General features: G+C 37.4%; 1 protein-coding gene across 2 annotated transcripts in view; it reads left to right on the plus strand.

The window, feature by feature from the left end:
* Positions 1 to 17,658, plus strand: part of KCTD3 (potassium channel tetramerization domain containing 3) — a 54,394-nt gene extending 36,736 nt beyond the window's left edge. For both annotated transcript variants that reach the window (XM_078441038.2, XM_078441039.2), the window contains 6 exons: positions 2,496 to 2,666; positions 6,685 to 6,840; positions 10,840 to 10,936; positions 14,452 to 14,636; positions 14,723 to 14,861; positions 15,890 to 17,658. In XM_078441038.2, coding sequence (XP_078297164.1) covers positions 2,496 to 2,666; positions 6,685 to 6,840; positions 10,840 to 10,936; positions 14,452 to 14,636; positions 14,723 to 14,861; positions 15,890 to 16,448 — 1,307 coding nt within the window. In that variant the 3' untranslated portion in view covers positions 16,449 to 17,658. The remainder of the gene's footprint in view (positions 1 to 2,495; positions 2,667 to 6,684; positions 6,841 to 10,839; positions 10,937 to 14,451; positions 14,637 to 14,722; positions 14,862 to 15,889) is intronic.
* The last annotated feature ends 3,568 nt before the right edge of the window (positions 17,659 to 21,226 follow it).

A 21,226-nucleotide genomic window follows, 5' to 3' on the forward strand; every position in this document is an offset into this window, starting at 1 on the left:
TTCCCTTGGGAAATTTTTAAGTTATGGGAAAAGACATTTTATTCGGAGGTTTAGTATCTGTAGCTTTCATTATCTTTCAAAGGTCATTGCAATGAAATTAACAAATCTGTTCTGTAAATTAAGGATTTTTATTATATTTTTTATATTTTTATATTTTAGATTGAAAGATAAACATAAATAGAAAGTTGAAAATTTAAATGAAAAGAATTCTAGGAAATATTAACATGTGTCCAGTAACGTTAATAAATTTGAATGTTATTTGTGTTAAATCATCATTTTATTGACTTCATTGAAAAAAATCGTTATCTTTAATGTGAAATAAATATTCTAATTTATGCAGATGATTTTATTTAAAATTATAGTAGGATTTCAACTGTTATGCTAAATGGGTCAGCAAACTGCCCTTTTTATCGATGGTCTTACATATTGCATTGGCTGCTTTGGGCAACAGTTGACAGAGTTGTATGGTTATGACAGACTGTATGGCATGCATAGTTTAAAATATTTGCCATCTAGCCTTTTACAGAAAGTTTGCTCACCTCTGCTCTAGAATGAGATGTACATTTTTTTTTTTTTTTTTTTTTTATTTTTTTTTTTAAACGTTTTTTATTTATTTTTGGGACAGAGAGAGACAGAGCATGAACGGGGGAGGGGCAGAGAGAGAGGGAGACACAGAATCGGAAACAGGCTCCAGGCCCCGAGCCATCAGCCCAGAGCCTGACGCGGGGCTCGAACTCACAGACCGTGAGATCGTGACCTGGCTGAAGTCGGACGCTTAACCGACTGCGCCACCCAGGCGCCCCATAGATGTACATTTTTTAAATCTAATTAAAAAGGGAGGAGAAAACTTCTTTTGCAATGGCAGGGGGAGAATGGAGTCACTTTTTAGGTTATGAGAAGTGTTTCCTATGGTATGTTCTTTCTCTTTTGATTCAGATATTTTTGGGTAAATCAGGAAGGGTAACTATTAAATCCAAGAAGTTCTCTGTGAACCTTTTTAAGTACATAGGTCACTGAACTCCATTCTGCCTTTAAATATGTGGTAGAGTTTGGGCACTTTTTTTTTCTTCCTTTTTAATGCTTATTTATGTATTTTGAGAGAGAGAGAGAGAGAGAGAGAGCACATGCGCACATTGGGGAGGGGCAGAGAGAGAGAGAGATGGAGAGAGAGACTCCCAAGCAGGCTCTGTGCTGTCAGTACAGAGCCCGATGTTGAGCTCAAACTCATGAACCATGAGATCATGACCTGAGCTGAAATCAAGAGTCAGATGCTTAAGTGACTGAGCCACCCAGGTGCCCCTGGACACATTCATTCATTCATTCATTCATTCATTCATTCAAAAAAGCCACAGATGAACTTCACATGATGAGCTGTACGTGATTAGAAGAGACACTGGTGTATTTGTTTCAGAGCTAAGTATTTTGAATTTGTTAAATAGTATATACTTGATTATTCAAGAAAGATTAAATAATATAGCAAAAGTAAAAGTAAGAACGCCTGGGTGGCTCAGTCAGTTAAGCATCTGACTTCAGCTCAGGTCATGATCTCGCGGTCCATGGGTTTAGCCCCATGTTGGGCTCTGTGTTGACAGCTCAGAGCCTTTAGCTGCTTCAGATTCTGTGTTTCCCTCTCTCTGCCACTCCCCTCCTCACACTCTTTCTGTCTCTTTCTCTCTCTCCCTCAAAAAATAAATTAAAAAAAAATTAAATAAGTCAGGCAGAGAAAGACAAATACTGTATGTTTTCATTCATAGGTGGATCCTGAGAACCTTAACATAAGACCGGTGGGGGTGGGGGGGGAGTTACAGAGAGGGAAGGAGGCAAACCATAGGAGACTCCTAAATACTGAGAACAAACTGAGGGTTGATGGGGGGTGGGGGAAAGGGGAAAGTGGGTGATGGGCATTGAGGAGGGCGTCTGTTGGGATGAGCACTGGGTGTTGTATGGAAACCAATTTGACAATAAATTATATAAAAAAATAAAAATAAGTAAATAAATAAACTTAAAAAGTAATAATAAAAAAATTTAAAATAAGTAAAACATGGTCTTAGACTAGACTATGAATAGACTAGAAATAATATGGAATATTGCTTTAGGAATTCTGTGTTGCGTCAGTGGTATTCTTAGCATGTCAGATTTACTAACTCTTTAAACATCTATTGAGGACTTGCTGTGTCTCAGGCACTCTGTAAGGATGACTGTGATTCAGTCTGTCTCAGTGACGAATAGAGGTAGATAGACTTGGAAATAGCGGATTGGTTTGTTACAGTTGCTGTGCTAGAGCATAACATACAGTCCAGGGGAGGGGTGAACAGATCTATCTGGGAGTGAGGGTTAGGAAATGACTTGCAAAGGAAATCATGATTCGAAGTTGGTCAGAGAGGTCTTAGGGTTTCTGGGCTCAGCTGGATCTGGGGACTCAGAAAAGCACTGCCTCTTTTATCCCTTTCTGTCATCATCTGATACGCCGCCTTTCCACTTCTGACCTCGTGCAGGTGTGTCTGGTAACTGGATTGAGATTGCTTATGGTACGAGCTCCGGAGCTGTGCGAGTGATTGTTCAGCACCCAGAGACGGTGGGCTCGGGCCCTCAGCTTTTTCAGACTTTCACAGTTCATCGAAGTCCTGTTACAAAAATCATGCTATCTGAGAAGCATCTTGTATCAGGTAAAGTGATTTTAGGTACTGGTGAGGAGTGTGCTTCATGTGCAGCCTTGCCTTGTGGGTAATTTCCCACACTCCTACAAATGGAAAGAATGTGTATATACACATGTATTTATATATGAATTTGGGAAAGAGTTAACCGTATCTTTTATTTATTCTCTATTCTAATATTTTGTTCTCATGGCACATTTTATTTTAAAATATTTATTATAATCCTGTTGAGATGGAATAGAGTTTTCCAAGTATGAATTTTATATAAATTTGGTTGTATTTTCTTAAGATTTAAAGCTAAAGTTGTAGATATATGTGTGTATTTGTTGATCGTTTTCTAAAAATATTAAAAACTAGTAGAATGTATAAAGAGATTACTTGAAGAGAATTACATTTTTGTGAGTTGTTTCTTAGTCATAAAGTTTTTTTTTAATGTAAATACTAATTAGATACTGTATTAAAAATGATGCAGATATGTGACACACAGAGCGTAGTGATCACAGTAAAATTCCATTGATGAGGTTCATTGTGTATGATGATTTCAAAAAGGCTTCATTTTAATGTAATTTTGAGTCAGGTGTGTCAGTAGAGCTTGCTCTTACATTAAATCTTTTGTAGATCAGTTCCTGCCTAACTTAAACTTTTTATAAGCATCATTTTCATCTATCAAGTTTGTTTATATGAAGACTACATAATATTAAAAGGTGATGCATCTTTCACTCATCTCCAGTCTGATTAAACACTAAATGGAGCTAAAGTACGTTGTCCATGAATGGATGGATGGGTGGGTGGGTGCGTGGGTGGATGAGTATGTTTTTATTGATATCTAATTATTTGAGTATAAAGTCTGATTGTTTTGAGTATAATTGTGCCTCCCTGAAATAATCAGTCTCCTCTTCAGACTCTCATAAAGCAACTCACCTGCCTCACTGGAGAGTCTTTCTCATGCTTTTGCTGGTTCCTCCTCTTTTGCCCAATGACTAAGTGTTGGATTGCCTCAGAGCTCTTTCCTAGATTCTCCATTCTTCCTTGTCTGTAGTTTTCCTGCAGATTTGAGTGTTATCATCTATATGCCAGTGACTCCTAGACTGTCCACTTGCGACCATTCGCACAGTTCCAAGCTTGTATGTCCAGTGCCTGTCTCTGGTCATGTGTTTCAGAGACATGTCAGAATTAACCTGGGTAAATGGCACTTTTGATTTTTCTCTCAGAGGCCATCTTAGTACACATCACCATCTGCTTATTTCGTCAAGCTGAAAACCCAAGAATCACCTTTGATTCCTTCCTTTCTCTCACCCACACAAACGTGTAATCTGTCTGTAAGTCCTTCTGGCTTTGCTTCAACCTACGTCACAAATCTGACCATTCGGTGTCCATTGCTGCCAACTTGGTAGCTCAGATCATTTCTCCCCTAGATCACGGAGCTGAGTTGTTTTGCCTGTTTCTGTCTCGCCTTTTCTTAAAATGTTTATCTGTTTTGAGAGAGAGAGCGAGCATGTGTGTGGGTACATGGGGGAGGGGCAAAAAGGGAGGGAGAATGAGAATCCCAGCAGGCTCCATGCTGCCAGCACAAAGCCTGACGTGGGGCTCAGTCCCACTTACCATGAGATCATGACCTGAGCCAAAGTCAAGAGTCAGATGCCCAACCGACTGAGCCACCCGGGTGCCCGTCTGTCTTGCCTTTCTATGGTACATGTTCTTTATGGTACATAGCATCCAGAAAGATCTTCTGAAAATGTGACCCATGTCTGATTCCCGGTGGCTTCTTATGGTATCCTACTGTATCCTACTGTATTATAAATAAACTAGTAGTGTTCTTCCTGTTATGGGTCCTGTCTTTTCAGGCTTCTTTTCCTCCCTATGCTTCATGTCACGTATTGCTCACAATACCGTAACCCTTTAAAGGCTTTCGATTTCTTAGAAATGCCGCAGAACTTTTGCACTCGTTCTTTTTAGTTGAACTGTTTTGCCTCTAGATGTTTGTTTGGCATCTGTCCTGTCATTCAGGTCCCATTTCCAGTACCTTCTCAGTGAGGCCACCCAGCCTAAATTAGCCAAACCTCTATCAGGTCACTTTCTCTGTCATCATCTCCTCTCGATTTGTTTTCTTTGTGGACTTTTCATTTGATCATTTCTTTGCCTGTTTATCATCTGTCCCCCTCTTCTAGAATATAAGTTTTACAGCAGCAGAAGCTTGTTTATTCTGTTCTCAGCACTTAGCATACTTCTCTACACGTACAAGATGCTGAATAAATGTTATGTAAAATGAGGTAATTTGATCCTGTGAGAAAATAAGACTGTTTTGCAAGGCTATTGTGATGACCACACTTAGTAGTAATTGCTGTTATTTTGATGGTGACGATGTTATTGCAGGATGAGACGCCAAAGAACTACATCGTAAAATCTGCATTTAACATCAAATGTTTCATGTAGGTTTAAAATTTAAATAAATTTGTCAAGAAAAATGTCCAGTTGAGCTACAAATGTAGAGTATTTTATGTATACTCCGTTACATCATTCTGCCACCTGGTGGATATTGACATGAATGTAATGACATTCTTTTTCCTATAGTGTTAGTTTTCATGTCTTAAAACTGTAATGATTATTTTTAACAAAATAACTAAATTGCCTATTGAGTCAACTAAAAGTGTTTAAGATTTTTTTTTAAGGTATATTTCTGAATTCTAGTAACCTTATTAGTGAAATAGGAAATTATTTTCTATGAAGCTGATAAAGCAGCCTAGAACTAAATGTCTCCTTTTTCACCAGAAACTGACATCCTGAGATAGGAGAATTTTGTTAGATAATGTAACACCTGTATACTTTGAATTTTTATTGCTATTTGTCAAAATTAAATTTCTAAAGTTTTGTTTAAAATATGCAGCTGTGGCATTTTACCCAGTGAGAAAGATGTATCTATAAGAAAGTTTGAATACTTTCCTAGTATTTACTGATGGGTTCATAGCTCATTGCTAAGAATAGCACATTCTCTGAAAACCGAATAAGTTGTACTTTTCCATTAAAAAGTACACTTTTTTATTAAGGGATGCCACGAAAGTACTTTTTTTTTTTTTTTTTTTTGTATTAACAATATCAATTGCTGGTTTGTATTTTCTAAAGGAGCAGTTCCTCAGATCAAGAAACAATAGGTAGGGTACTTGGTAGGAGATACCTTAATATGTATCCACTTAATATTATTTACATTAAAAAAAAAAACCTAATTGGAGTATGTTTCTTAAATGTAGACTCTCTTATATAGAATAGTTCTTAACTTTATCTTAGTTTTCTTTAATATAACTATGAGTAGGTGATACAAGCTTTTTGACAAATGTAATTTGTGTCCATAATTTTCAGTAACTCCTGATCTAGGTTGTTTATGTTTCAGTAACATAAGCAGAAGCAGTTTCTATGGTTGAAGAAAAATAGGCTGGGTAACTCATTTACTCTGTAGTTTAGTCACAGCTAAGAATAATAGCATCTTTTATCTTGCGTGCATTTTTTTTTAAACATTTCCTCCAATTATACTTTACACGCTACTTTTGTAAGGACCCATAGATTTACTTACATACCTTATGTTTGCCTCAAGGTAAATTATATTCAGTTCTTTCATTTTTGTTGGCCAGGTACAGATTAAGTATAATTTTAGGATAAAATACGTCATTTGCCACTCAAAATGTGCTATGATCTATTTAATATAGATCACAGTTTAAAAAGTTACACACAAAAACAGTGATATTGTTGGTGCTCTTTTTTTTTTTTAATTTTTTTTAATGTTTTTATTTATTTTTGAGAGAGAGAGACACACACAGCATGAGCAGGGGAGGGGCAGAGAAAGAGGGAGACACAGAATCTGAAGAAGGCTCCAGGCTCTGAGCTGTCAGCACAGAGCCCGACGTGGGGCTCGAACTCACGGACTGTGAGATCATGACCTGAGCTGAAGTTGGACGCTTAACCAACTGAGCCACCCAGGTGCCCCTGTTGGTGCTCTTATAATCTATATTTAACAACTTTTTTATGTTCTCTTTCCTAGTGTGTGCAGATAATAATCATGTCCGGACATGGACAGTAACACGATTCAGAGGAATGATCTCTACTCAGCCAGGTTCTACTCCTTTAGCATCATTCAAGATACTGTCTCTGGAGGAGACAGAAAGTCATGGAAGCTATTCCTCTGGAAACGACATAGGTGGGCTGGATAATTTGGGGGCACTTTCAAATACTTTGTGGGCAATGCAAAAGTAGTATGCTAACTGTAAAGAGAAACCTAAAAATGAGTTTCAAATAGAAGTTTTCACTTCAATTTTGAAACTCATTTAAAACAGAAATTTAGTGTGTTTTCTTATTTAGTTCTATAAATTCACCAACTATGGCATATTTTTTGTTTAAAAAGTTGAGCAAATTTTCGTCTATTTATCATTTCCTTTTTTAAATAATATCTCCAAATGCTAACCACTTTTGTTTATGATTAAAAGCCATGATAGCTGTGCACATTTGAAACGTGCAGGTTGTTTTCTTTTATTGCTAATAATCTGAAAATAATTTTTTTTAATATTTATTTTTGAGAGCGCGCGAGAGAGATAGAGTGTGAGTGGGGGAGGGGAAGAGAGAGGGAGACACAGAATCTGAAAAGAAAGGCCCCAGGCTTTGAGCTGTCAGCACAGAGCCCAACGCGGGGCTTGAACTCAAGAACCGCAAATCATGACCTAGGCCAAAGTCAGATGCTTAACTGACTGAGCCACCCAGGTGCCCCTGAAAATAAAAGTTGAAGCTAGAGCAGGGCTGGCGGTGTTATGTGCTAACAGTTGTTTTGATGGCATTGCAATGGCCATCGGGAAATAATAAGCATATCTCCATTGATATGCTCTGATTTCAGCAAAAGAGTATATAAAGTTGATTTGACTTGTCCCTCTATATACCGTACGACACGTGTGCATGTGGATACTCACACATACAAACATATGTGCAGTCTTCACAGAGACAGATCATTGTCTTTTTGGAAGATTCTGTACGTTGTATCTTCACTGTATATAATAGTTCTATGGGATTTGTTCATTAACCCATGTGCCTTTCTGATCATTTTTTTTTTATGTAAGCAGAAATTATAGCACTGATAGAAAGGAGTACATTAGAGTTGTTTTATTAGAATTGTTTTATGTGAAACATTTAAATGTATGTTCAGCCAGAATATGCTCTCACAGTAAAGATTTTAAAATAGTTACCTTTAAAAAATACAAGCTATTTACGAGAATTATAGTATGACTGTCTTAGTATTTTAGAAAAAGAAACACTCAGCTTTGTTGATTTTAACAATTGCTCTGTGACCCAGTTTTCTCTGTGATCTAGGCACTGTAAGTTTAGTTTTATCTCCTCAACAAATGTCTTGCTTGTTTTATTGAGATACAATTAATTGACAGTAACATTGTGCAGGTTTGAGTTGTAGCATCCACAGAATTTTATTGAGTACCTTTGCTCCAAGCATTAGGAATCTTAAGAAAAAAACAAAACAAAAAAACTCCGGTGAACCTCCAGTCACAGTGTGGTGACCGGTAGAAACAAAAAGCAAACAATCGCATGGGGCAAAAACACCAAGGGGAGATAGTTCTAGTCTGCTTGCTGGGTAATCGTGACATACAGTCTCATTTAATTTTCTTGATAGTTGTATGAGGAAGATATTATCCCCCACTTACACTGGTGGAAACTGACATTCAGAGAACACTTAGTAGAGGTCTCAGTGTTTGAACTGAGACATGAAGGATGGGTAAGGGTTGAAGTCTTACCTGGCAAATTTGGAAAATGTCGGAAAAGTCATTAATTGGTGGTATGTGGGTGAGAATAGTAGGGCATGAGACTGAGTGGATAGGCAGAGGTCAGATCAGGGAGGACATGTACAATATGAAAGAAAAGATGTTTAGAAACAGCCCTGGAAATTACAACAGCCTTGTAAACTGTTTGAAAGAGGGCAGGGAGATTTTTTTTTTTTTCCTTTATAGTTCTCATAAAAAAAATTTCTTAAGAGATAGACATTCAGGATAGTGGAACAGAATAGAAAGTCCAGTGTCTGTAGGCTTCTATGTATGGGTGGAATCTAGATTGCAGTGGTCAATTGAATAAATACTGGAGGCAACCATGAAAGAAAGAAGTAATGGATCTAGTTAGAAAGAAAATGGTTCAAAGGCCATCTTTCTGACTCCCTACTCTCTTCTTCCCCATTGAAGATAGGAGAGACCTGAGGATATTTATGTTCTGAAGGAAAGGAGCCAATTTGGGGAGAGGAGTTGGAGAAACTTTAAGGAAGGGAGGTGTGGATAATTAATTGAGTTACAATGAGTTAAGCTACGTGAGCATCTCACGTGAAGATAGTTTGAGGGGAGAGAAGATACGGTCCCAGAATCCTTATTTCTAGTTTTTATCCATCATCACTATTTTGACTTTGGTTACGGGTTATTGAATGAGGACTCTCATTTCATCTCAATAGAATTAGACTTGAGAAAATTGTCCACTAACTGAGCAAGTGCATAGCTTAGCGAAGAGCCAGACATCTTGGATTTGAACTCCAGTTCCATTAGGTAGGACCTCTGAGATCTTTGGTTAACTAATCTCTTGGTGCCTTAGTTTTCTCATCTGTTAAAATGGAGATCATAATAGTGTATCCCTTATGTATGATGATTAAAATGAGTTACGTGCAGAGCGTTTGCTGTGGCACACAGTAACCATAATGTATTTGCTAACTAATAAAGGTGTTATTGTTGCATTTATTAATTAGGTATGATTCACTTAAGATGAAATTGTATCCTATATCACATACATTTGTGAACAATGAGTTGGTATTATTTTAGCTAATGAGTATGATGAGAAACAAGAACTGCTAGAATTTTTTTTTAATTTTTCATGAAACACATTTTTTATAATGTTCAGAATCTTTCTAAAATACATGAGCCATATACCTGCTTTGCCAAGTACAATAAAATAAAAATAATCGAATCTTTCTTTTTCTTTTTATTTTTTTTAGCATTTATGTGTTTATACCCAGTGCTCATCCCAACAGGTGCCCTCCCCAGTGCCCATCACCCACTTTCCCCTCTCCCCCAGCCCCCGTCAACCCTCAGTTTGTCCTCTTGTATTTAAGAGTCTCTTATGGTTTGCCAGCCTCCCTCTCTGTAACTTTTTTTTTCCCCTTCCCTTCCCCCATCGTCTTCTGTCAAGTTTCTCAGGATCCACCTGTGAGTGAAAACATGGTATCTGTCTTTCTCTGCCTGACTTATTTCACTTAGCATAACACTCTCTAGTTCTAGCCACATTGCTGCAAGTGGCCAGATTTCATTCTTTCTCATTGCCAAGTAGTATTCCATTGTATATATATAAACCACATCTTCTTTATGCATTCGTTAGTTGATGGACATTTAGGCTCTTTCCATAATTTGGCTATTGTTGAAAGTGCTGCTATAAACATTGGGGTACAAGAATCTTTCCTTTTACATTGAAAACCTTGTGGGATACAACAGGCTTCTTCTAGTTAATTAAATTCTGTTTATTTATTATTTTAATGTTTACTATTGAGAGAGAGAGACACACAGCATGAGCGGGAGAGGGGCAGAGCACAAGAGGGACACAGAATCTGAAGCCAGCGAACTCACAAGTCAGATCAGGACCTGTGCCGGAGTTGGATGCTCAACCGACTGAGCCACCCAGGCGCCCAATTAAATTCTATTTAATGAAGTCACCCTTTATTTCTTAAGATTCTGCATTTGGTTTTCCAAGAAAGAGTAAAGTCCATACATAAACTAATTTTATTTATGTGTGCTTTTTCTGAAGGTATAAGAAACGGCGCACATTCTCAAAGATGATAGATGTAGAACCTGTATTTTAACAGGTCTTGTACTAGTGCTGTCAATGTATAGTCTTCAGCACAGTAATGCCTTCAGCTTTAATAGGCTGAGTGCATAAAATAGAATTTGAAGTATTACATATTTCTTTAAAAAATGCTTACTGCAAGTTGGAGTATGTGCAGCACTGCACTTTCTGTCTGACTGGGATGTGGACTATAAGGCCAGGTGTTGGCAGGTGTGAAAAATGCCCCCCCCCTTTTTTTTTTTTTTTTTTTTTTTGGTATTGACATTTCTGTTGTTCAGTGAAACCAATGGATTTCAGTTAACTTCTTTTGACATTGTCTGTTTTTTGACCCAAGGGCCTTTTGGAGAACGAGATGATCAACAGGTGTTTATCCAGAAAGTTGTTCCCATCACCAACAAACTGTTTGTAAGACTCTCATCTACTGGGAAAAGGTAAACTTTATTTGTATTCAGAAGTCACTTTTGTCTTTAAAAAAAAAAAAAACAAAAAACAAAAAACGTGTAATTTGACATACTGATAAAAAGTACTACCAGAAGCAAATTGTTGAAAAAAGAAGTCTAGTCGTTACCTTGGATCTTTTTAGCTTAAAATTAAGACAGTATATTTAGTACTTAATCTTCTAGGATTTATTTAAGATTTTCACTGATCCTGTGAACAGTTAAGAAGACTATGGATGCGTGATATAACAGTAAGAACCCATGAATTTGATGGCAGACAGCTGAGTTAAATTCTGATTTTGGCACTTCCTCTTATTAGCTGCATAAATTCAACTTGTTACTTTGTTTCTCTGAGCCCCCAGTTTCTTTATAAAATAAGGTTCAACTACCTTGGAAGGATGTCATTAAGATAAAATGAGTTAAAAACATGAAATATCTTTCATGGTCCTAGACAGTAACAGATGCCCAATAGAAATTAGTTTCCCCTTTTAACATTTGAGTGAAATTGTACTTCTTTTAAATTACTATATATAGCCTCAAACCTCAAACAGATTGACCTGTGCATTTCTCTTCTATAAAAACAAATTTTTTTGCACGCCAAACAAATGAAAAAGGTAGAATTCATACCTAGTAGTCATTAAGAAGCTTATGGATTTTCATATTAATGTTACTAACGCTACTGCTCTTGTTCCCCTTCAGCATGTGGTTTCTCATTTCCTAATATGTTAATGAACAAACTCTTGGAGATGATAAATTTTCTTTCCATCAGAGTTCATTGCATATAGTCATCAGGAAGTGTTAAATGAATTGATTCTAGAGAATGATTTTTAAGTACTAAACTACTTTCGTTACCTTTTTCTTTTTAAGAAAATGTATTAGAAGCCTGTAATGTAGTTAGAGATCAGATTATTATCTTGAGAAATGTTATAAATCACCATGATTCATCATTTTCTCTGCATATTAGTGAAGGTGCCGTCAAGCATGTATTAAAACTGCTGCATAACAGCCTCTGACAATGTGTTTCATATCCTTGTTCAATTCCAATGTCCTCCCTCCTGTGTTAGGTTAAACAGTGGCAGTGTGTTATCATCTACAGTCTCTGCATGACAGAACAAATTTTATAATTTTTAAATTCACGATTCCACAGGAAGAGTTATATTTATAAAAATAATCAGAAATTACTTTGGGGGCACCTGAGTGGCTTAGTTGGTTAAGTGTCCGACTTCAGCTCAGGTCATGATCTCGTGGTTCGTTGAATTTGAGCCCTGCGTCAGTCTCTGTGCTGATAGCTCAGAGCCTAGAACCTGCTTCGTATTCTGTGTTTCCCTCTTTCTCTGCCCCTCCCTGCTCATGCTCTCTCTCTCTGTCTCAAAAATAAATAAATGTTTGAAAAAATAAAAAAAAATACTTTGTAGAATTAAATAGAAAATCAACTCTTTATGGGGTGCCTGGTGGCTCAGTAGGTTAAGCATCTGACTCTTGATCTGGCTTAGGTATGATCTCACAGTTGGTGAGTTCGAGCCCCACCTTGGGGCTCTGCACTGACAGCACAGAGCCTGCTTGGGATTCTCTTTCTCCCTCTCTTTCTGCCATTCCCCTGCTCCCACTTTCTGTCTCAAAATAAATATATAAGCATTAAAAAAAAAAATCCCTTTATGAGGCTAATGCTAAGTAAAGCTTTTGTTCAAAAGTTGTTCAGTTTCGGGGCACCTGGGTGGCTCAGTCAGTTAATCGGCCGACTTCAGCTCAGGTCATGCATGATCTTACAGTCCGTGAGTTTGAGCCCCGCGTCGGGCTCTGTGCTGACAGCTCAGAGCCTGGAGCCTATTTCAGATTCTGTGTCTCCCTCTCTCTCTGACCCTACCCCATTCATGCTCTGTCTCTCTCTGTCTCAAAAATAAATAAATGTTAAAAAAAATTAAAAAAATAAATTAAAAAATAAAAGTTGTTCAGTTTCTTAATACTGAGAAGTGAAATGAAAAGGTTTTATTGAAAGTGGGCAGGGAAAAAACCTTGTCAGCATTTAAAGGAAGAAGCAATTCTAAGGAATCTAGCCCATAGGAAAAACAAAAAGCAAAATCATGTTTGTTTTCAAGCACGTAGGTTTATATTGTGTCATTTTATTTTGATTTATTTGGTTTTAAATGTGAACAGTAATTTAGATTTTAAAAATATTTTATATCAATTTATAGGTATTACTAAAAATGTAAATTCACTATGTTAGGAAAAAGCATTTCACAGTTTCACACCCATTTATGGTTAAAAAAAAGAATCTTAGTGCTTAAAATAAAGGACAGATTTTTTAATCTGATAAATAATGCCTACAGAACAAATTTAATAAACTTTATACACAGTGGTAAAATATTGAAAGTTTTTCCCTTTGGTTGAGAATGAGAGTAGGATGACCTCTATCACTATATGTGGATGTCCAGTAATTAACCCTTCTCCCCTCATCATTTTATCCGTGCTTGCCAGGAGGCTCAGCTATGCTTCATATTCTGTGTTTCCCACATTGATAAGTATGGTATTTCCCCTTCCTCCTTTATTTAAAAAAAAAAAAATGTTTTATTATGTTTATTCATTTTTGAAAGACAGAGACAGAACACAAGCAGGGGTAGGGCGGAGAGAGAGGGGGCCACAGAATCTGAAGCAGGCTCCGGGCTCTGAGCTGTCAGCACAGGCCCAACGCGGGGCTCGAACTCACCAACGGTGAGATCATGACCTGAGCTGAAGCCAGATGCTCAACCCACTGAGCCACCCAGGTGCCCCTCCTTTACTTTTTGACTTTGCATTTGCCTGGTACTATTTATTTACTTATTCATACATTCATTCATTCATTCATTCATTCAATAAGCCTCTTTGTTTTGAAGTAGTCTGGGGTAAATAATTCAGTCAAGCAAAGTCAGTCAACTTTTACAGGATTTTGACAAATCATTTGCTGACATTATTCCTTGTTTGTTTTATTTGTCAAATGTAAGTGATAATTGCTCTTTCTAGGTCCTTTTGTCCTTTATGAAAATCAGTGAAATAGTTATAAAAATCCTTTAAAAAAGTTAAGAATCTTATCTTAATGGAGGATACTACTTAGACCTCATTAGACCTGTACATTTTTTTTTCTGGTTTCAGACTTGAATTTCCACATACATTTTAAATGACTTCTCAAGATCTTTCCAATATCATGCCTACTTGCTTTTGTTTCTGCCTTTTTAGTTTATAACTTCCTTTTCAAGAATTAGTTCCCATGAAGGTTCTTTCTGTTTTTAAGGTTGACTTAAATGATTTGCTTTATTTCATAATTATTTAAATATGTTGTTTTATAACAGCCTTTTCTATAGACTCAAAGAAACAAGGCTTGAATCTTATTTCTGTTGACTTGCCTTGAACTTTTTAGATCTGTTTTAAATATATAGAATAGTCAACTCTAATTTGCTAGTAAGCAATTTCAAAAATCTGAATTGGAATGTGTTACTTGCCCCCCGTGGTTTACAACTATACAATATTTTTTGCAGAATCTGTGAGATCCAAGCTGTTGACTGTACAACAATATCCTCATTTACAGTGAGAGAATGTGAGGGATCCAGTAGGATGGGCTCAAGGCCAAGGCGCTACCTGTTCACAGGCCATACAAATGGCAGCATTCAGATGTGGGATCTGACCACGGCAATGGATATGGTTAGCAAAAGTGAAGAGAAGGGTAGGTTCCATGTGGGAAGTTGTTTGTCCGCAGGGTAATAAGCTTTTGACAGAAGTGATGATAAAATGAGCGTGTGTTTTCCTAAGATGTAGGTGGTCCGACTGAAGAAGAGCTACTCAAATTACTGGATCAGTGTGACCTGAGCACATCTCGCTGTGCTACTCCTAACATCAGTCCAGCAACTTCTGTGGTTCAGCACAGCCGTCTCCGTGAATCAAATTCTAGGTAGGTTAAAGAGTCGTAAATTGTGTTTATAAGTTGAATTGATTGCTTTTGGGAAAATTGGCTGAGATACTGTAATCACATAGTTGTTGAAAGAATCATTTTTCAAGGCACATTTTTAATTCTGACTTTGTTGACTCAGTTTTTTAAAAAACATTTTACTAAATTTCTCATCTATAAGCATATCTGGCTCTTTTTATAGAGGAACATTTTTTCCAGAGCATCTGGGGGCTTGGTCGGTTAAGTGGCTGACTCTTGATTTCCACTCAGGTCATGATCTCACAGTTGGTGAGTTCGAGCTGTGAATTGGGCTCTGTGCCGACAGCGTGGAACCTGCTTGGGATTCTCTCTCTCTCTCTCTCTCTCTCTCTCTCTCTCTCTCTCTGTCTGTCAAAAATAAATACATAAACTTTAAAAATTTAAGAACCATTTTTTCTTTTTAACTTACTTTGTGAATTGCTGCCAATTTGGTTGCCTATTATGTGATCAAGAGTTCATTCAAAGGAGATGGAAAAAACACATGTCACCTTGAATAGTGTGTGGATTTTTTGTTCCTGTTGCCTCAGGGAGATATTAATTAATTGAAGCGATTACATCATCTGTGTAAGCTTACGTTTGGTTATTCTGTACTTCCGATACAGGAGCATTGTATGTCTTCTGGTTACCACATTTTTAAAAATTCCAAAATTTGGATTCAGGACCAAAGACTAAATTATATTGGTTCCATATTGGTTTGAAAGGTTTTTTTTTCCCTCCCCCAGCGTTTTTCAGCTATTCAGAAATTCAGATTCACTGAATATATGTATGTTATTATTTGCATTGGTGATTTGATAAGCATACACACACCTACACACACAGTAATCCATAATATATAGAGTACTTAAGTGAATTTTTATATATAGAAATGAGGATATGCATTCTTTATATATTTAAATAATACCTTTTCATTGTAGTTTAGTTAATGAGATGTGCCCCTGAAGAATCCCAGAAAGTGATCTGAACTGTAATTTTTTATAAAACCTGTATTTCAGCCTTCAGCTCCAGCACCATGAGACTGTCCACGAAGCAGCCACTTACGGTTCCATGAGGCCTTACAGAGAGAGTCCTTTGTTAGCAAGAGCAAGGAGGACTGAGAGCTTTCACAGTTATAGGGACTTCCAGACTGTTAATTTGAACAGAAATGTAGAACGAGCCGTCCCTGAAAATGGTAACTTGGGTCCAATACAAGCCGAAGTAAAGCGGGCAACGGGGGAGTGTAGTGTATCGGAGAGAAAGTCTCCTGGAACAGAAGTGAAAAGTTTGAGAGAATCAGATAGTGGATTGGAAGTGCATAAAGTGGCTGAAGGTCTGGAATCTAAGAAAAGGTCATCAGAAGAAGAAAATGAAAATAAAATGGAGTTAAGGAAGAAAGGGGGATTTGAAGGAGGAGGATTCCTTGGAAGAAAGAAAGTTCCGTATCTGGCATCATCACCAAGTACTTCCGATGGAGGAACTGACTCACCTGGTACCGCGTCCCCATCTCCTACAAAGACCACTCCGTCTCCTCGGCACAAAAAAAGTGATTCCTCAGGTCAAGAGTACAGCTTGTGAGAACTCACCAAAACGAATAGTAGTTTTGTTAATTTAGACAAAAGTTGAACACTTTACTGGATTTCAGTACATTAGCTTTTACACCAAAACTTTGCAAATTAAAACTGGAGTTCATTCAATATCTTTTTAAACAGAATTACCTGGAGTAAGGAGAGAAAATAATTACATCTCTTTTGACCTTTTGGAAAGTTTTTTTAGTTTTACAAGTACATTTAACAGATTGTTTGTAAAAAAAAAAAAAGAAAGAAAAAAGCAAGAGTCCATGTCAATATTTCATTACTCTCCAGATTTTGGAAGCAAAGTACCAAATCTTACTAAGATAGTGCCCACAATAGGTGAGCATCCTTTGAGGGCACGGGGACCAACAGTGCGTTCCTAACCTTGATAATGCTTGCGATTTGTCTCGCAAGGTTATGTTAAGCGAATCACGTTAATTCTCTTTGGAATTTAGTCTCCCAACACTTACTGTGATTGCCAAGTGTTTACCAGATATTTAATGAGGTGCTATGTTTGTGAAAAAATATCATCTAATTCAAAAAACACTATTGAACACCAGATAACACTATAGTAGTCAGTCCCTTAGGGTATTTTTTTTTTTAATTGTGGGTCATTATCTGATTCTCATTTTTGGAGTTCTTAAGTTTTACCAAGCATCATCCATGTTAAATACCGAACATCCATTTAAACTTCCTTTAAAGTTGGAGCAGTTGTCTGTGTTTGAACAGGTGAAGTAAAAATAATAATCCAGGATCGAGCTTTTGAGTGCCCAGAAGGGAAGCTGTACTAGTTGTTAGCCTGCCTTGTTTTATTTAGGATACACCATATTTTCCCCCACTGTTAATAACAAAGATAATCAAGTTAGAATGTGGCCATTTTGTTAAGCTTATGAAATCGCAGTTCTCAATTTTTGGTTAAAGGTTTTGGCTGCTGTAAAAGTATTATTTTAAAATATACTTTGAATTGTAAGAACAAAAGACAAATTTTTGTACTTTTTTCTTTTAATTGGAATCATTTTCAAGTTTCTGCAAATAGGGTAATTGTAAATTTAAAGCATTAAGCATTTATTGATGAATAATGTATATATTCCCATTCCAAGAAATACAAGTGAGTGAAGCTGAAATAAATTCTTTAAAGTTTATTGCTCGTGGTTTCACAACAGTTTTCTTGTATTTATTTATCAATTAAGTCTAATAAAAACGATTAAATAAGACTGCGTTCTTGGTTATTTAGGGAATAGAAGGCCTGTTTGAAGTACACCTGCATGTGGTTGTTCATGTCTTCTTCCTGCGGTAAGAAAGGGGGAGGGAACATGGTGGAAGCTAATGTACGTTATCGTGGAGGGAAAATGTTTGGCCGAGCATAATTTCCATATTACCCAGGATTTGTAATTCTCTCCATACCCTTCTTTCTCATTATCACTGTCCTGTAAAAGTTGTGGGGGCAAGTGAGAAAATGAAAGAAAAATTTTTGAGGATTTACCCAGCCTTTTCCATTAATAAAAGGCCGGGGGTGGGGGCGCCTGGGTGGCTCAGTCCATTAAGCATCTGACTCCAGCTCAGGTCGTGATCTTGCAGTTTGTGAGCTCGAGGCCCATGTCAGGCTCTGCTGAGAGCTCAGAGCCCGGAGCCTGCTTCAGATTCTGTGTCTCCCTCTCTCTCTGCCCCTCTCCTGCTCATGCTGTGTCTCTCAAAAATAAATAAATGTTAAAAATTTTAAAAAAGGCCGGGGGTGGGGGGGGTAGGGGAGACTATTCTATAGTAAAATCCCATAAATAGGCAACTCACTATACCACGGGTTGCAGTATACTATGAGTCACATGTTTTTGATCTCTTTCACTTACGGGAATTTGAACCTTCATGTTAGGGCATGGGTTTTGAGTCTATTCTGACACTTTGTGACCTCGAGCAGATGATCCCTGCTATGCGTGTTTTCCTTGTACCTACCTCATTATGGTTTTTGTGACCCAAAGGAAAAAAAAAAATTGAGATGAATCTATATACTTTGTGTTCAATGACAAATGAGAACAATTCTAATTCTCATGATGAGAGTATTTCAAGTAATTCTGTACTTCAAAGCAGTACTCAGAAGTGCCATCATACCGGTTGGGTAGGTATTGCTGTCCTCATTTCGTAGAGGAGACCACTGAGGAGAAATAACTTTGCCACAAAGCTTGTGAGCTACTGAGCCAACTTTGAACCCGTGCTGCCTGTTTCAGGAGCCTGTGGTCTTGTCTGGCTTTCTCATCTAGGCTTATACACCAGGATGACCTCAGGTTATACGTGCACGCCTGCCCAGGCCTCCCTCCAATCTGGTGGGGGGACTCTTGCTTTGGGAAAAGTACCACAGTTGATTCTTATGTACAATCAGGAGTTGAGATTATCCGGAGCATCCTGTTTTCTTAAATGGGTTCAGCTTTATAATTGTTATTTATGTGTTAGTTGTAAATAATAACTCAGAGCTGTTAGAGTGGTTTTTTCACTAATAAACTTGGTTTACTTTTTAAAATTAAACAAACCAACTTTTAGACAAGTTTACATGATATCTGTGCGATGGAAATAAACTACTCGTGATACAATTAAGTTCCTTATCACTGAATTATTCCATTTGGCCTATGTTTTATTTACAGGTTGTTCAAGTTGAATTATATTGATGTTAACATGATTTTTGGATCAGCATAAGATACACTGACATATTTAGGTTTTCCATTTAGTGGAAATGACAACAGATCATCTATAAATACAATTTTTAATAGAGCTTATAAATACAGCTACAGACTCTTATCAAAGAGTTAGTATTAGGAATAACCGTAGTTCTGAACCCGAGAATGTGGCCTGTACTAGTGGTAAGAGTGGTAAGTTCAGGAGATTTAGAACCTATTTAAAGGGATCCATAAAGAACTGGTCATTGTTCGCTCTAAAGGAGAAACGGTGTGCCAAGGAATATAGTCCCTGTGCATAGCGCCAGCTGCATGAGTTCTTCCAGGTGGCTTTACATCACTGGCTTTCAAACTAGAACACTGGAAAGCTTTTAAAAGTACTGATGCCTCAGGGGTGGCTCAGTTTAAGCAACTAATTTCGGCTCAGCTCATGATCTCGCAATTCACGGGTTCCAGCCCTGCGTCAGGCTCTTGTGCTGACATCTCAGAGCCTGGATGGAGCCTGTTTCAGATTCTGTCTCCTTCTCTCTCTGCAGCTGCTCCCCGCCCTGCGCTCTGCCTCTCTCTCAAAAACATTAAAAATACTGATGCCTTAGCCTCATGGCAGACAATTGAATCAATCTCTAAGGATGAGTCTACACTGTGAAATGAAATTTGGCCCACAATACGCCTTAAAATAACAAAATCTTGGGCTGCTTCTCCGAACAACGTAAAAGTAAGGTTTAGAATGTTGCAGGGGGCAGTGTTCTTGGTGGGAGCCATACAGGCTTCTGTCCATTCCGAGCTATGGGATCAAAATGTAAATGTTTCAGCTAAATGAATTCATGTAATAGCCAAATGTCTAATTAGATTAAATGGATAATGATTTAATATAAAAATCCCCTGCAGTTCTCTATTCGTGTCGAATTTTAAACTGTGATAAAGGTATCTGGTTAATTTTTCAAAAATGGGGAAGAGCTCAATGTAAATCCACCAAATTATATTTGCAGAAGAGTAGACCAAGGATAGAGTGCAAGTTCACAACTGGAGAAGAGCTCTTCTTCCCTATGTACCTGAAGTAGCTCATGTGATCAGAAACTCAACCTTGGTTGAGGCTCACTTGGGCCAGCTTTAAACAACCACTTGACCCGGAATCATCAAATGCAATTAAAACCAGTAAACTAGCCAATCCTGTGTTTCCATTTTAGAAAGTTAAAAAAAAAAAAAAAGTTAAAGAAAAGAATCTTATAATTTGTACATCCACTGCAAGGGTGCACAATTGTTGCAGATTTGTCTGCTTACAGTTCTCACGAGGGAGCAGAAGTGCTGTTTAACACTGGCCTGTGCTTTTGACACTTAGAGTTGGCGAGATTTGTCAGGAGTTGGTCAGTCTGAGGATCTGTTCTTCCACAGACTGAGTTAAAGCCTCAGTACCCCCAAAGTCCACAATCTGACTTGTTTTGAGGCAGAACAAGGGTATCCCTTAAGTTATAAATTTTTGCCACTTTAGCCTTGGGAAAATCCACCTACCTCTGGATTAACTCACAAAATATTGTCTGACAATTGTGTATGCGACCTATAGACACAAAATAACTTTCCGGAATCATTACATAGCCCTTTTAAGAATAAGAAAGACAGTATTTTTTAGTGTGTTCCATGAAGAACAAATACCTTTAATTTAATGTTGATGACTTGGAAAAAAATGTTTCTTGGTCTAGGACTTTCACCAATGACTTCGTACTCCAACTAGAGCAGATGCCAGAAACTGTTGACCCATGGCAATTGGTACTGGGGAATATCATCTGCTCTTAGTGATTCTAGGGCTAAAATAGTTCTCTGAAATGAAGGGCTATAGTACCGAGTAATAGACACATACGCGTATATACATATGACATATATGCTCATGTATCATCTTGTGTTTACATACAAATGTTAAGTGAAACACTTCCAAAGCTGGGAGGAGCACAAAACTTCTTTTTAAATTCTACAGGCTAATTAAATGTTGCAAATAGAACAGTGGTTTCCATGTGAAAGGTGCAACGCTGACGATGTCAGTATGCCTGGGGATGCAATTGACAGAATTTTATGGAAAGTATTGATTGGAGTTTCAAAACTATATAAAATATGTGGGAAATAGTTCTTT

The sequence above is a fragment of the Panthera onca genome, chromosome F1 (assembly GCF_046562875.1).
Source record: "Panthera onca isolate mPanOnc1 chromosome F1, mPanOnc1 haplotype 2, whole genome shotgun sequence".
Taxonomy (NCBI): domain Eukaryota; kingdom Metazoa; phylum Chordata; class Mammalia; order Carnivora; family Felidae; genus Panthera; species Panthera onca.